Raw genomic sequence first — 11329 nt, 5'->3', positions numbered from 1 at the left:
CGTAAAAGAAATTCTGCAGGAAATAAAATGTAGTTGAAAGGAAATGAAATCTCGAGTGAAACGGGGAAAGGCTCTCTCATAAACGTTCACCTCGGGCAGATTGTTCCAGAGCCTCGGCCCCTGGTCTTCAGCCACACCCCAAAACAGGCTGAAGACATCTGCCCGAGGATTTAAAGGTATGTGCTCTTAGTGAGAGGTCAGAGCTGCAGCTCAGAGTGAGGCCACGAGCGGCCTTAGAAGTGATCGATATCAAAATCGTTAAAACGATCCTGTGTGTGAAACGTTCCTAAGACGACTGCATCAGTTCCTGTTAGATCAGGTAAACCAGATGCTGGGACGTGTGATATGACCCAGCAGGATGAAGCCGATGGCAGAATGTAACCATGAACTGCAAGAGTCTGTTAACCATGAAGTACCAAGGTGGCGTCATTTTGTCTGCAGAGAAGTGAAGCCGAGCTTACTGCGGAGTACCTAAAACTACCCAATCACAGGGTTGGGTTAGATTCCCTTTATTATTATCTACACTCTACAGAATGATCTCCTTGTTACCTGGTTGCGTGACTTGAAAGAACAACATTCAAAAACCAAAATCCCGTCTTCTAACGGGATAAACCCGCTCTAATCCAAACCCAGCCCTCTGACTCAGATGCTCTAAACTCATAATTACAACGATTCATACCTAACCTTAACCTGTAGCTCGTCTTAAAGCTGGCCCACCTTTGGGTTTGATCTGCCGAGCGCCGTGTTCTTACGCTCCCATCGGGGGTTTAACCTGCTGAGCCTGGAGTGGATCTATCCCGTCTCATCTGGAGCTTAAATCAGGCCAAACCACGTTTCCTTCCCGACCTCTGCGAGCTCAAAACAACCCGTCCTCCGATATCTGCGCGCTAACGTATTTGTCACTGACGGTGACTCAGACGTAACACGGCTACAAAGAGGCGCCTGAGTTTGGTTTTACTTCATAAATAACTGGAACCGTTTGGCACAGTAAAAGTTTTCTCCTGGTTTTAACGTAAAGCAGACAGACAGGCAGCAGACGTGTCGTCGGGCATCTTTATTGGAGTTTTCCCTCGCCCAGTGGACATCCTTCTTTATGACAACATTATTAACAATAAAAATATTCTCATACATTAGTGTGGACGTATAAAAGGCAGAGCTGAGTTCACAACATTCAAAATTACGCATTTAAATAAAATTTGTTTCCCAAAACAAAGTGTTTACATTTGTCTGTCCAATGAAAGTGGATCGATGGTGGACTGCCACTGACTCAAACTCCCATCATGCAACACTGTGACTTACAGAAAGGAGGCATGACAAAGAGGAGCTGTTATTGGCCTGTTAGTGCTTTGACTGGCAGGTAATGGACCAATGAACCAGTTTATGCGATTCAGTAAAAATACCATTAGAAGTGGATTACTCAGACTTTTCATGGTGATTCAGTCCTGATGATCAGAACTCGGATGACAGAAGGTTTACTGGATGTTTCAGCCTCCAGCTGGAGGCCCACCAAAGTATGTCGGCAGCTCCTTTTGGCAGTTTCATGTTTTCATCCATCCAAAAGTCCCACCCTATAACCGAAGGATCTACAGCAGGGGCGGGGAACTCCAGGCCTCCCTGCAGGTTTTAGATGTGTCTGATTTAAATGGCTAAATTAGCTCCTCAGCATGTCCTGAAGTTCTCCAGAGGCCTGGTAACGAACTAATCATGTGATTCAGATGTGTTGACCCAAGGTGAGATCTAAAACCTGCAGGACACCGGCCCTCGAGGCCTGGAGTTGGCCACCCCTGATCTACAGCCAACAATCCCTTCTTTTTGTTCTATATTTCAGTCAGCTCTGATCTCAGAGGCCTTTTCAGTCTCGTCTGTTCCTACCAGGTTACTGCTCTGCAACGACAGGATACAAGACTTATCGTGACGTTTAAAATGTAGGAGAACACCTGTTATATTCTATTACCCAACAGCTCCTTTGCATGCATGCAAACCTCTGCAGAAACACTGCAGTGGACAATCTCCTCCAGGTCACATGATTAGTTTGGTGGTTTTAACTGGCTGATCATCGTCTGCTGGAGTTACACCTGAGACGATGACCACGATGGTGGCTCTGTGAGGAAGGTGATGGCAGCGTTCAGGTATTTCCTGTCTGTGAAGCATCGCTAACAAACACTGCTCCTCACATTAATGAGTGTTTGGCCGGAGAACAGAAGAGACTGAAGAGGCAAACTGCCAAATGTTGGCCTGATGGTTAATGTTAGTGTTGTAAAAGTGGAAGAGCTGGTTTGTGGGCCGCTGTTAAACATTTATGTAGCGAGGCAGACGCACAGTCTCGCTCCAGTGGGCAGATGTGATCTTTGGTCCTGAACCTGGATCGTCTCACTCGCCTCCGTGAAAGCTAAGGCAGATTGCTTTTATACGTTTCTCTTCAGAAAGTGAAGACGACGTTTCGCCTGAAATGTAGGTTTACTATAAAAACTCTGATCTCCTGCTTTGTGTAAAAATACGATCAAATATCAGGTACAAAAAAAAAGTGCTACGATACAAAACCATCAATAGTTCACGATTAAACAAAAAGATGTCTGCTGTAGTCCTCAAACGTAGTCCTCGTGTCCAACACTGAAGCTTTGAATGGCTTTTCACTTCCTGTGGAAAATGGTCTTAAAACATTAAACCTGCAGTGGCTTCATCCCAACACGTGAAAGGCTGATAAATGACAGTCACGTACGTTTAGGCCACAGGGAGCTGAGTCTATAAAGGGGAGATCATGTAGATGATGGATGCCTTACAGCTGGAGGACAAAATACACTTGAGTACGTTCACAACACAGAAACCCACTACAGGTGGGCTTCGATCGTTTGTAGGCACCGAACAATTTAAAAAACTTTCAGTCTGATTGAGAAAACTACCGTGTGTACAGTTAAATACTCCCACATGACTTCCCTTAATCCAGAGAATTTCAGCACCCGATGAGTCACATTTGGAGAAGTTCTGGTCTGAGCAGGGAGCGAACATTCCCAAAGACTTCCTTGAAAAGTACACTGGTGTTTTCTGAGGCAACCCAGAATATTCCTCACAGATTACAAACAGTATGATGCTGAAACTTTGCTAGAACATGCTGACAGGTCACATCACGAATCCCTTCAGATGGTCCTGAACGCTGGTGTGGAAATAATCCCACTGAGAGGGAGATTACCGACCGGTGCGTTGGAATTCCCGCATGTCCCACATTCCCAAGATGTCCTTCAGAAACACGTGTGTTCAGATTCCTGCTTGAAGAAACTCAAACACCGGCCATGTCACCGTAAAACCCGTTCGGCTCATTTTAAAAGGCTCTGAGGTCTGTGCGGTCACAGTGGCAGCATCCTGCAAAGGGTTTGTTTCTTCTACAGGAAGTACAAACCAAAGTATCCTGCTTGTGTTTCCAGCAGAATTTAGTCATTTTCTGCCTGTAATTTTTCTCTCTTGGTGTTTCTTCAGTGGAAAATCCTCCTGCCCTGGAAATCCAGCCATCAAACAGGCTGGGAAAGCTATGCTCCCAGCAAGGGGCGGAGCTTAGGCTTTACAGTGGAGGAACATCCAATCAGAAGAGTCCACATAAGGAATAGTTTCCAAAGTCTTCCAACATCCTTTCTGTGCTGGATGCTGATTGGCTGATTTCTGTGAGCTCTGCTGTTCAGAGTGGATTTAAAAAAACAAGCAACCTCGGGATGTGGTTCAGCGAGACGAGCCAATAGAAATCCTGAGGTTCAACCAGCCCGTCAAAGAATAGTCATCTCATTCCTTCGTTCTGATTGGTTGAAACTGCATCAGTTAGTGTTTCAGGCTGTAAAGCGTTCCCATTGGCTGGATCGGGTACAACGGTGGACAGCGTCAGGGTCATTTTGAGTGTTGTGCTGTGACCAGGCTGCGATTGGTCAGTAGAGCATGGTGGGTGGAGCTTTGTGTATCCTGAGCGTCTGGATGGAGGAGAGTATCTTCTTCTGGTGCCCTGCGAGGGTCACGCCCACTCTGAGGAGGTCTCTATGGAAACAGAAAGAGGGTGATGCAAATAAATAAATACAAATATAGAGCTTGGTTTCCCTGAGTGATGACTGGCAGGTAGCCAATCACAGAAAGAATAAGTGTCTTACTCAGTGTTGAGCTGCGAGACGATGTCCAGGTTGGTGAATCCGGCCTGCAGGAAGCTCTGCTCGTAGCGCTCCATCTTTATGGCTCGGAGCCACTCGGAGACCGAACCGCATGCCGACAGAGGAGGCGGGACTCGCTGGTCCAACAGAGGATGGGACAGGCTGAAAGGACAGGGCAGATGTGAACGATGACATTCCTCAGCGAGTCATTATTAGAGCAGCGTGTTCAGACCTGCAGCCTATAAAATATGTGGCATGAATATGTGAGCGCGAGATTTATTCTCTCTCTGTTATGGTTGAGGTTAAAATAAGCAGAGCGTGCTGGCTTCAAGCCACGAAACCCTTAAAATGACATGTAGGTCTTAAATATAGCTGCTAAGGTTTACATTTTAACCCCTTTTTCAGTCTTAAAATCAAAGACGTGTAATTTGGTGTAAAGAAGAAAGTTTTCCCAGGAGCTGCTGTGATTGGGATCATTATCCCGTTCATGGCCCAGCTTTGGCTGTCAGACAGACTCCAGAATAGGAGCTCATGGTCAACTTGGTTTTCTCCGACCATGATGGTGTATTTTACACTTCCAGGCTGGGACGTTGTCTTGTGAGTTTTCTCAGATAGTTTCCAAACCTGCCTATTCTCTCCTGTCAGCTCTTCCAAACGAGCCTCACACTTTCAGTCCTGATCTAAGTGCAGAGTCTGAGATTAATTTGCTGTGATGATTATGTTGAATTGTTTGCAAATTGCATCTGAAAGCTTCAGACCAACAAACGGCTGAAACGTCTGCTTTTATAAGGCACCCATACTTAATGATGATGGAGAAGACAGACCGGAGTCATGTGAAAACGTTTGTGTTCATGTGACAGAAATGTTACCATGTTGTATCCAAGCACATGACTTTACTTTGAACATCAGGAAGGATCGTGTCACACAGCAGGATAAACTCATCCCTGCTGGTTTCCACCACACCGTCACACCCAGTCTGATGGTTTTATGGTATTAAATTATTTTCTTTACAGTGTTGCATCACTGCTTCAACTTATTATACAGGAGACTTGTCCTGCTTTTATTTTGAAAGTTCAGTCCTTGCTAACCACTGATCCCAGAGGTTTCCTGTTTTCCGATTTCTCTCGGCAGATTGGCCAGCTGCTGTGGTGGATGGACCACCTCCACCTCTTGGACTCAGGTGGAGGTCCTCGTCCTGCTATGGAGGGTTGCTGTCACGGTGTGTTCAAAACAACCTGAAATACGTGCCAGGCAACAGTGCCACATACGTGTTCGTGCAAGTGAAAATATGTCCACTTTGGCAAAGAGAGAAAAAATAGTTTTGCGCTGTGTCACAGAAGCCTCGCACTGAGATTCTCGCATCACTTTACTCCTCCTCCGCCCTTTGGCAAATATTTGTGAATTTCCAAAATACCCAGCAACTGAACTCATGCACGTAAGGCGAGCTGAAACTTAACTTCCTGTTTGGTCTGCACAGTTTAACCAGAACCTGAAAGGCCCACGGTGAGCTCCCCGAGGCTGCGGAGCAGAACGAGGAGCGGCTGCTCCACCCGTGGTACTGCTTTACTATCTGCTGCTAACAAACTACAGGAACTTTATTCCTCTCAGAAAGCACAAACATGCACGCCGCCTCTGCTCTCGCCGTTAAAACAATCTCATTCTTATCTGACACTGATCTCCATCCTCCTCCTCCTCCTCCTCGTGTCTCTGATGTTCCTTCACTGAAAGAGGAGGTGGACAGTCGGGAGGACACGGCTTCATTTGGAGTTTTAATCCAGGAATGTGCACCTGCTTGTGTAAACAGCTGTCAATCACACAGCTGGCTGCCCCACATTCCTTTGTCTCCCTACCACACTCTGACCTTTGACCCCGAACCCACCAGCTGGTGCCTGAATGACATTCCACGGCTCTGGCCCCCTCCCCCTCTCCTTCATCGAGCCTCACCTCTGTGCCTCTGGGTGCGTCACTTTCAGGGAGGTGGGGTTTCGGATCAGCCTGTCGAGGGACGCCACCACGTCGCAGAACCTCGGCCGGTTGGCTCGCTCCTTCTGCCAGCAGTCCAGCATGAGCGCGTGCAGGGAGGCGGGGCACTCCGGCGGCGGGGGAAGCCTGTAGTCCTGCTCGATGGCGTTTATCACCTGATGAAGCAGAAGCGTGAGAGGCAGTGAGCACTCTGTCATTCTGATGAAACGGCTTTTTTAACCATCAGCTTTGGACACCTTTGCTGGAATAATTTCAGCTTCTTTTATTGTAAATGAGCACTAATGATTCAGTCGTAGTTTCACGTCCATGAACCTCCAAACAATCAAGTTTTAAATGTATAACTTTGTTCCTTACGTCCTGGTTGCTCATGTCCCAGTACGGTCGCTCCCCGTATGACATCACTTCCCACATGACAATCCCGTAACTCCACGTGTCGCTGGCTGAAGTGAACTTCCTGCAATCAGACAGTAAAATCATCAAATGATTATCTACAGAACACTATAATAACAATAAGAAGAGCCTTTATCCACTACGCCAGCCTGCAGTACTGGCACTCACCTGTACGCGATGGCTTCAGGAGCCGTCCACCGAATGGGAATCTTGCCGCCCTAAAAAACAAGACTGGATCAGTCAGGTAATAACCGAATTTCACAATAAAAGCACCCAGGTAATGCTCAACAACAGAGGACTGAGACCAGAACTCTGAGGATCTCCAGCAGAACCAAAACAGAGCTGAAAGACCAACCAGACAGACGTGATTGATGATGAAGGTCTTAAAGACAACATTCATCATCTACTGATGAATAAAAGACTTCCTGTTAAGAGCTGTCATGACCAGAGACAAAACTCAACTTGTAGCAACAACATGCGAGTTGAGCAGCTTTGCATGATTCACAGTTCAAAGTAAACCTTTATCTGAAACCAGCCCCCCCAGTCCATCCTCTGTCTCAAAGAGCCCGTTTCATCTTCTTTCCTTTAAGCCAACTTTATCCTGATTGGCTGTCCCTTACAGCAGATGGGTGTGGCCTTTGTGTCTGAGATAAGGATATCAGAAATCATAAAGAGACAGACTGTGACAGTTACTCACCAGAGAGCTGGTGTACGTCGGGTCTGACGAGTTTTCAGTCAGAAACCTGCTCAGGCCAAAATCTGACACCTGAAAAACACAAAACCACAACTGTCAGATCTGTTTAGATTAGTCGAGCGGACAGGTGTGCAGGGCCACACCCTCACCTTACAGACCAGGTTGGAGTTCACCAAGATGTTACGAGCCGCCAGGTCTCTATGGACGTAGCTCATTTCAGACAGATACTTCATTCCTGCTGCGATGCCGCGCAGCATCCCCACCAGCTGGATGGTGGTAAACTGGCCATCATTCATCTGAAAACAGACAGGTAGAGGGTCAGACAGGTAGAGGGTCAGACAAGTAGAGAGTCAGACAGGTAGAGGGTCAGACAGGGAAAAGGTCAGACAGGTAGAGGGTCAGCCAGGTAGAGGGTCATACAGGTAGAGGGTCAGACAGGTAGAAGGTCATACAGGGAAAGGGTCATACAGGTAGAGGGTCATACAGGTAGAGGGTCATACAGGTAGAAGGTCAGACAGGGAAAGGGTCATACAGGTAGAGGGTCAGACAGGTAGGGGGTCATACAGGTAGAGGGTCAGACAGGGAAAAGGTCAGACAGGTAGAGGTCAGCCAGGTAGAGGGTCAGCCAGGTAGAGGGTCATACAGGTAGAAGGTCATATAGGTAGAGGGTCAGACAGGTAGAAGGTCATACAGGTAGAGGGTCAGCCAGGTAGAGGGTCAGACAGGGAAAAGGTCAGACAGGTAGAGGGTCATACAGGTAGAGGGTCATACAGGTAGAAGGTCATACTGGTAGAGGGTCAGACAGGTAGAAGGTCATATAGGTAGAGGGTCAGACAGGGAAAAGGTCAGACAGGTAGAGGGTCAGACAGGTAGAGGGTCATACAGGTAGAGGGTCAGCCAGGTAGAGGGTCAGACAGGTAGAGGGTCATACAGGTAGAGGGTCAGCCAGGTAGAGGGTCAGACAGGGAAAAGGTCAGACAGGTAGAGGGTCAGCCAGGGAAAAGGTCAGACAGGTAGAGGGTCATACAGGTAGAGGGTCAGACAGGTAGGGGGTCATACAGGTAGAGGGTCAGACAGGTAGAGGGTCAGACAGGGAAAAGGTCAGACAGGGAAAAGGTCAGACAGGTAGAGGGTCAGACAGGTAGAGGGTCATACAGGTAGAGGGTCAGACAGGGAAAAGGTCAGACAGGGAAAAGGTCAGACAGGGAAAAGGTCAGACAGGTAGAGGGTCAGACAGGGAAAAGGTCAGACAGGTTTGCTGCTCTGTGACTGTCCCCCTCTCACCCTCAGGAAGCTGTCGAGCGCCCCGTTCTCCATGAACTCGGTGAGGATCATGACGGGGCAGGAAGTGGTGATGACTCCCTCCAGGTGGATGATGTTAGGGTGCTGGAACTGTCCCATGATGGACGCCTCCGACAGGAAGTCCCGCCTCTGCTTTTCCGTGTAGCCACCCTTCAGGGTCTTAATGGCCACGTAGTTCTCCTTCCTGCCCGGGATCCTCAGCCGACCACGACACACCTCGCCAAACTCACCTGTACAGGTATACGGCACAGGTTACATTACTTTTACAATAGTTACAATTCAAATGGAAGAACACACCTGTATTTCACTGGGGATAATTTATTCAAATTTAATCCCCAGATTAATGATAAAACTGCCACGTGAAAAGATTTCAGATATACTGAACACAACACTGTCTGTGCACCTGTCCTCACCTGATAAGATAAGATAAGATAACCTTTATTAGTCCCACACGTGGATTCAGGAAATGGGAAGGTAACACCGAGGTGGTGTTATTTTTGTTAAAAAACAATCACATGGGCAGGTGATGAAAGATTACGTAGTAACATTGGCTATGGTTATGACAGCAAATGTAAAAATAAACAGTCATACTCCTGCCCAGGTGTATCCAGCCGAGTCATAACAACAATGTAATGACCTGACGTTCCACAGGTGTATTTTCCCAGGTGTTTGTTTTCCTTCAGGCTTAATGTCATAGAAATATCTAATATGAGAAAAGAAAAGCCACCTTGCCAAATTCACCTCCACCTGTAGGCTAGAAGACAACAGCCTCATATCTCGTTTTATCTAATAGGCAAAGGTAAGAAAAGCTGGAGGAGGTTTGAGGGGATGCTGGCCAATCAGACAGAGCGAGGTCACGGGAAATGAGAGGGTGGAGGTGGAGCTTAAAGTGAGTGTAAAAAGGTTCAGGTGGATGTAAATCTGGAGGTGCAGAGATCGGCTGACAGCAGAGCCCCAGAATCCAAACACAGACCTGCCGCTGAGCGTCGTCTAAGGTGAGAGCAGAGCGAGTCCACGCCAGCCGGAGGCAACGAAGTTTCCCTAAGTGGAGGCAGATCTTTGCGTTCTTTGAAGACGGAAACAGTAGAGGACCCACAGCAGAACCCTGAGGGACTCCACGTGTCAGAGCAACTAATGAGGTCACACGGTCACCTGAAAACAGCCAATCGCAGCAGGGCCGAACCCTTGACGCCGCGCAGCCCCATATCTACTCAATAAAGAGGACTCGTGTTATTGATACTGGAGGGGTGTAATGTTCCTTTAAGGCTCATTAGCGCATACCAGCACGTCAACACCTCCCTCAGCACTCACGCACATGTGGCCTGCGTGTGTGTCTGAGCGCGCTCGCCAGCCGGCGGTGAAAAGTTTGCACCCTTGTTTCCGCAGCAACCGCTATCCAGTTACATCTCACCAATGTCATCACTGAGAGCACTACTGTTACAGTAGCTGCACACACACTCAATCAATCACGCTCTCTCACGCCCTCGCACACACTCGCGCACAAACGCGCACGTGGCGTGTTTACTTTTAATAAAACAGGGTTCATGACGGAGAACAAATGACATCTGATGTTTTCTTTTAGTGCGAACACAGCTTCGCCTCATCATGGGAAAGTTAATGTTCCGCTCTCGAGGGGGTCAAAGGTCACAAACACATCTGGAAGACTTTACAAAATAAAAGTCCTATTAAGACCCATAAGTTTGTTTTGGCTTTTCAGAAACAACAGAAGATATTTGGGCTTTTTGTTGTCGTGCTGCTGCGTCCGTGCAGACTCCCTAACAAAGCTCCAGAGGTGAACAGCATCCACAAATGCTTCCAGATCCCAGAGAAATTCCTCAAGATTCCCAAAATATACGCCACCATATCCACTAATAATGTGTTCCTGAATCTTTAATGATTTACTTATTACAATAATCACGAAACCATTCAAAGGTTTTTGGCATTCCCAAAAAGGCTGACGTCTCTAAAACCTTTAGCTGCACAGATGTTCCTTCAAAAGGTTCCTGGAGTCGTAAAAACATTCTCTGAGCATTCACAGTTTCTTTTAAAACACCCGAAATGGTCTGATTGATGAGAATTTCATCAAAAACTTATGGCTTGGAGGGCGGAGTTTGCCCGTGACAGAAGTTTACACCACGCAGACATACAGGTGTGGGTTACCTGCTCCGATGACCTCTTCGATCTTAACGAAGGAGGCGTCGATCTCTTTGGCGAACTCCCTCACGGCCTCATTTGGGTCCTCGTAGGTAAACGGGTCGATGTAAACCTTCATCGCTACAAAAACAGCACAATCATCATCGTCAGTCGGCCGCGTTCATTTAAAACCGTTTGTATCAGACTGGCTCATTGGCCGAGTTGTAGCTCTGTCTCTGATTGGCTGTCAGACTCACTCTGCCCCATCTGGTAGTGGCCGCTCTTGTCGTGGATGTGCGCGCTCCTCTTCCTCCTGGTGACAGACAGACAGGTACAGACGGCTGTTTAGATTCAGAGCAGCTGCGGGATTCTGGTTTCCTCAGGAGACACACACACATCCTTTGTTCTGTCGCTCTCTCAGGAATGTGATTATCTCGCTGTATCTCGCCATCGCTCTCACAGTGTCGAGTTTCTCCATCTTAATATAGTCGACATGTCCCACCCTGCTCTGTGTGTGTGTGTGAACCTGAGGTCAGTGTGTTCTATTGTTCTGCAGAGGGGAGCAGGGAGGGTGCATCCTGAACACACGCACTCACCGGTAGCAGAACACGCCAACTATGGCCGCCACAGCGAGCACCAGTATCCCCAAAGAGGCCGAGACTCCAGTCACCATCAGCTGGGACACACCTACTCAGGAAACAAACAC

The 11329-nt window shown here is 47.7% G+C and overlaps 1 protein-coding gene across 1 annotated transcript in view; it reads right to left on the bottom strand.

Annotated features, from left to right (window-relative positions):
• Positions 1 to 1045: 1045 nt before the first annotated feature.
• The window catches only part of ephb4b (eph receptor B4b), a 37434-nt gene continuing 27150 nt past the window's right edge, over positions 1046 to 11329 (bottom strand). Inside the window, exons 11-21 of the mRNA XM_080896248.1 lie at positions 11220 to 11310; positions 10881 to 10936; positions 10651 to 10764; positions 8473 to 8720; positions 7338 to 7484; positions 7192 to 7260; positions 6663 to 6712; positions 6459 to 6558; positions 6066 to 6259; positions 4125 to 4283; positions 1046 to 4014 (exon numbers count right to left, since the gene is read on the bottom strand). Coding sequence (XP_080752374.1) covers positions 3909 to 4014; positions 4125 to 4283; positions 6066 to 6259; positions 6459 to 6558; positions 6663 to 6712; positions 7192 to 7260; positions 7338 to 7484; positions 8473 to 8720; positions 10651 to 10764; positions 10881 to 10936; positions 11220 to 11310 — 1334 coding nt within the window. The 3' untranslated portion in view covers positions 1046 to 3908. The remainder of the gene's footprint in view (positions 4015 to 4124; positions 4284 to 6065; positions 6260 to 6458; positions 6559 to 6662; positions 6713 to 7191; positions 7261 to 7337; positions 7485 to 8472; positions 8721 to 10650; positions 10765 to 10880; positions 10937 to 11219; positions 11311 to 11329) is intronic.

This window comes from Rhamphochromis sp. 'chilingali', assembly GCF_963969265.1.
Source record: "Rhamphochromis sp. 'chilingali' genome assembly, chromosome: 1".
Classification (NCBI taxonomy): domain Eukaryota; kingdom Metazoa; phylum Chordata; class Actinopteri; order Cichliformes; family Cichlidae; genus Rhamphochromis; species Rhamphochromis sp. 'chilingali'.
Note: the sequence above shows the minus strand (reverse complement) of the source record. Positions and strands in the feature narration are given on the sequence as shown.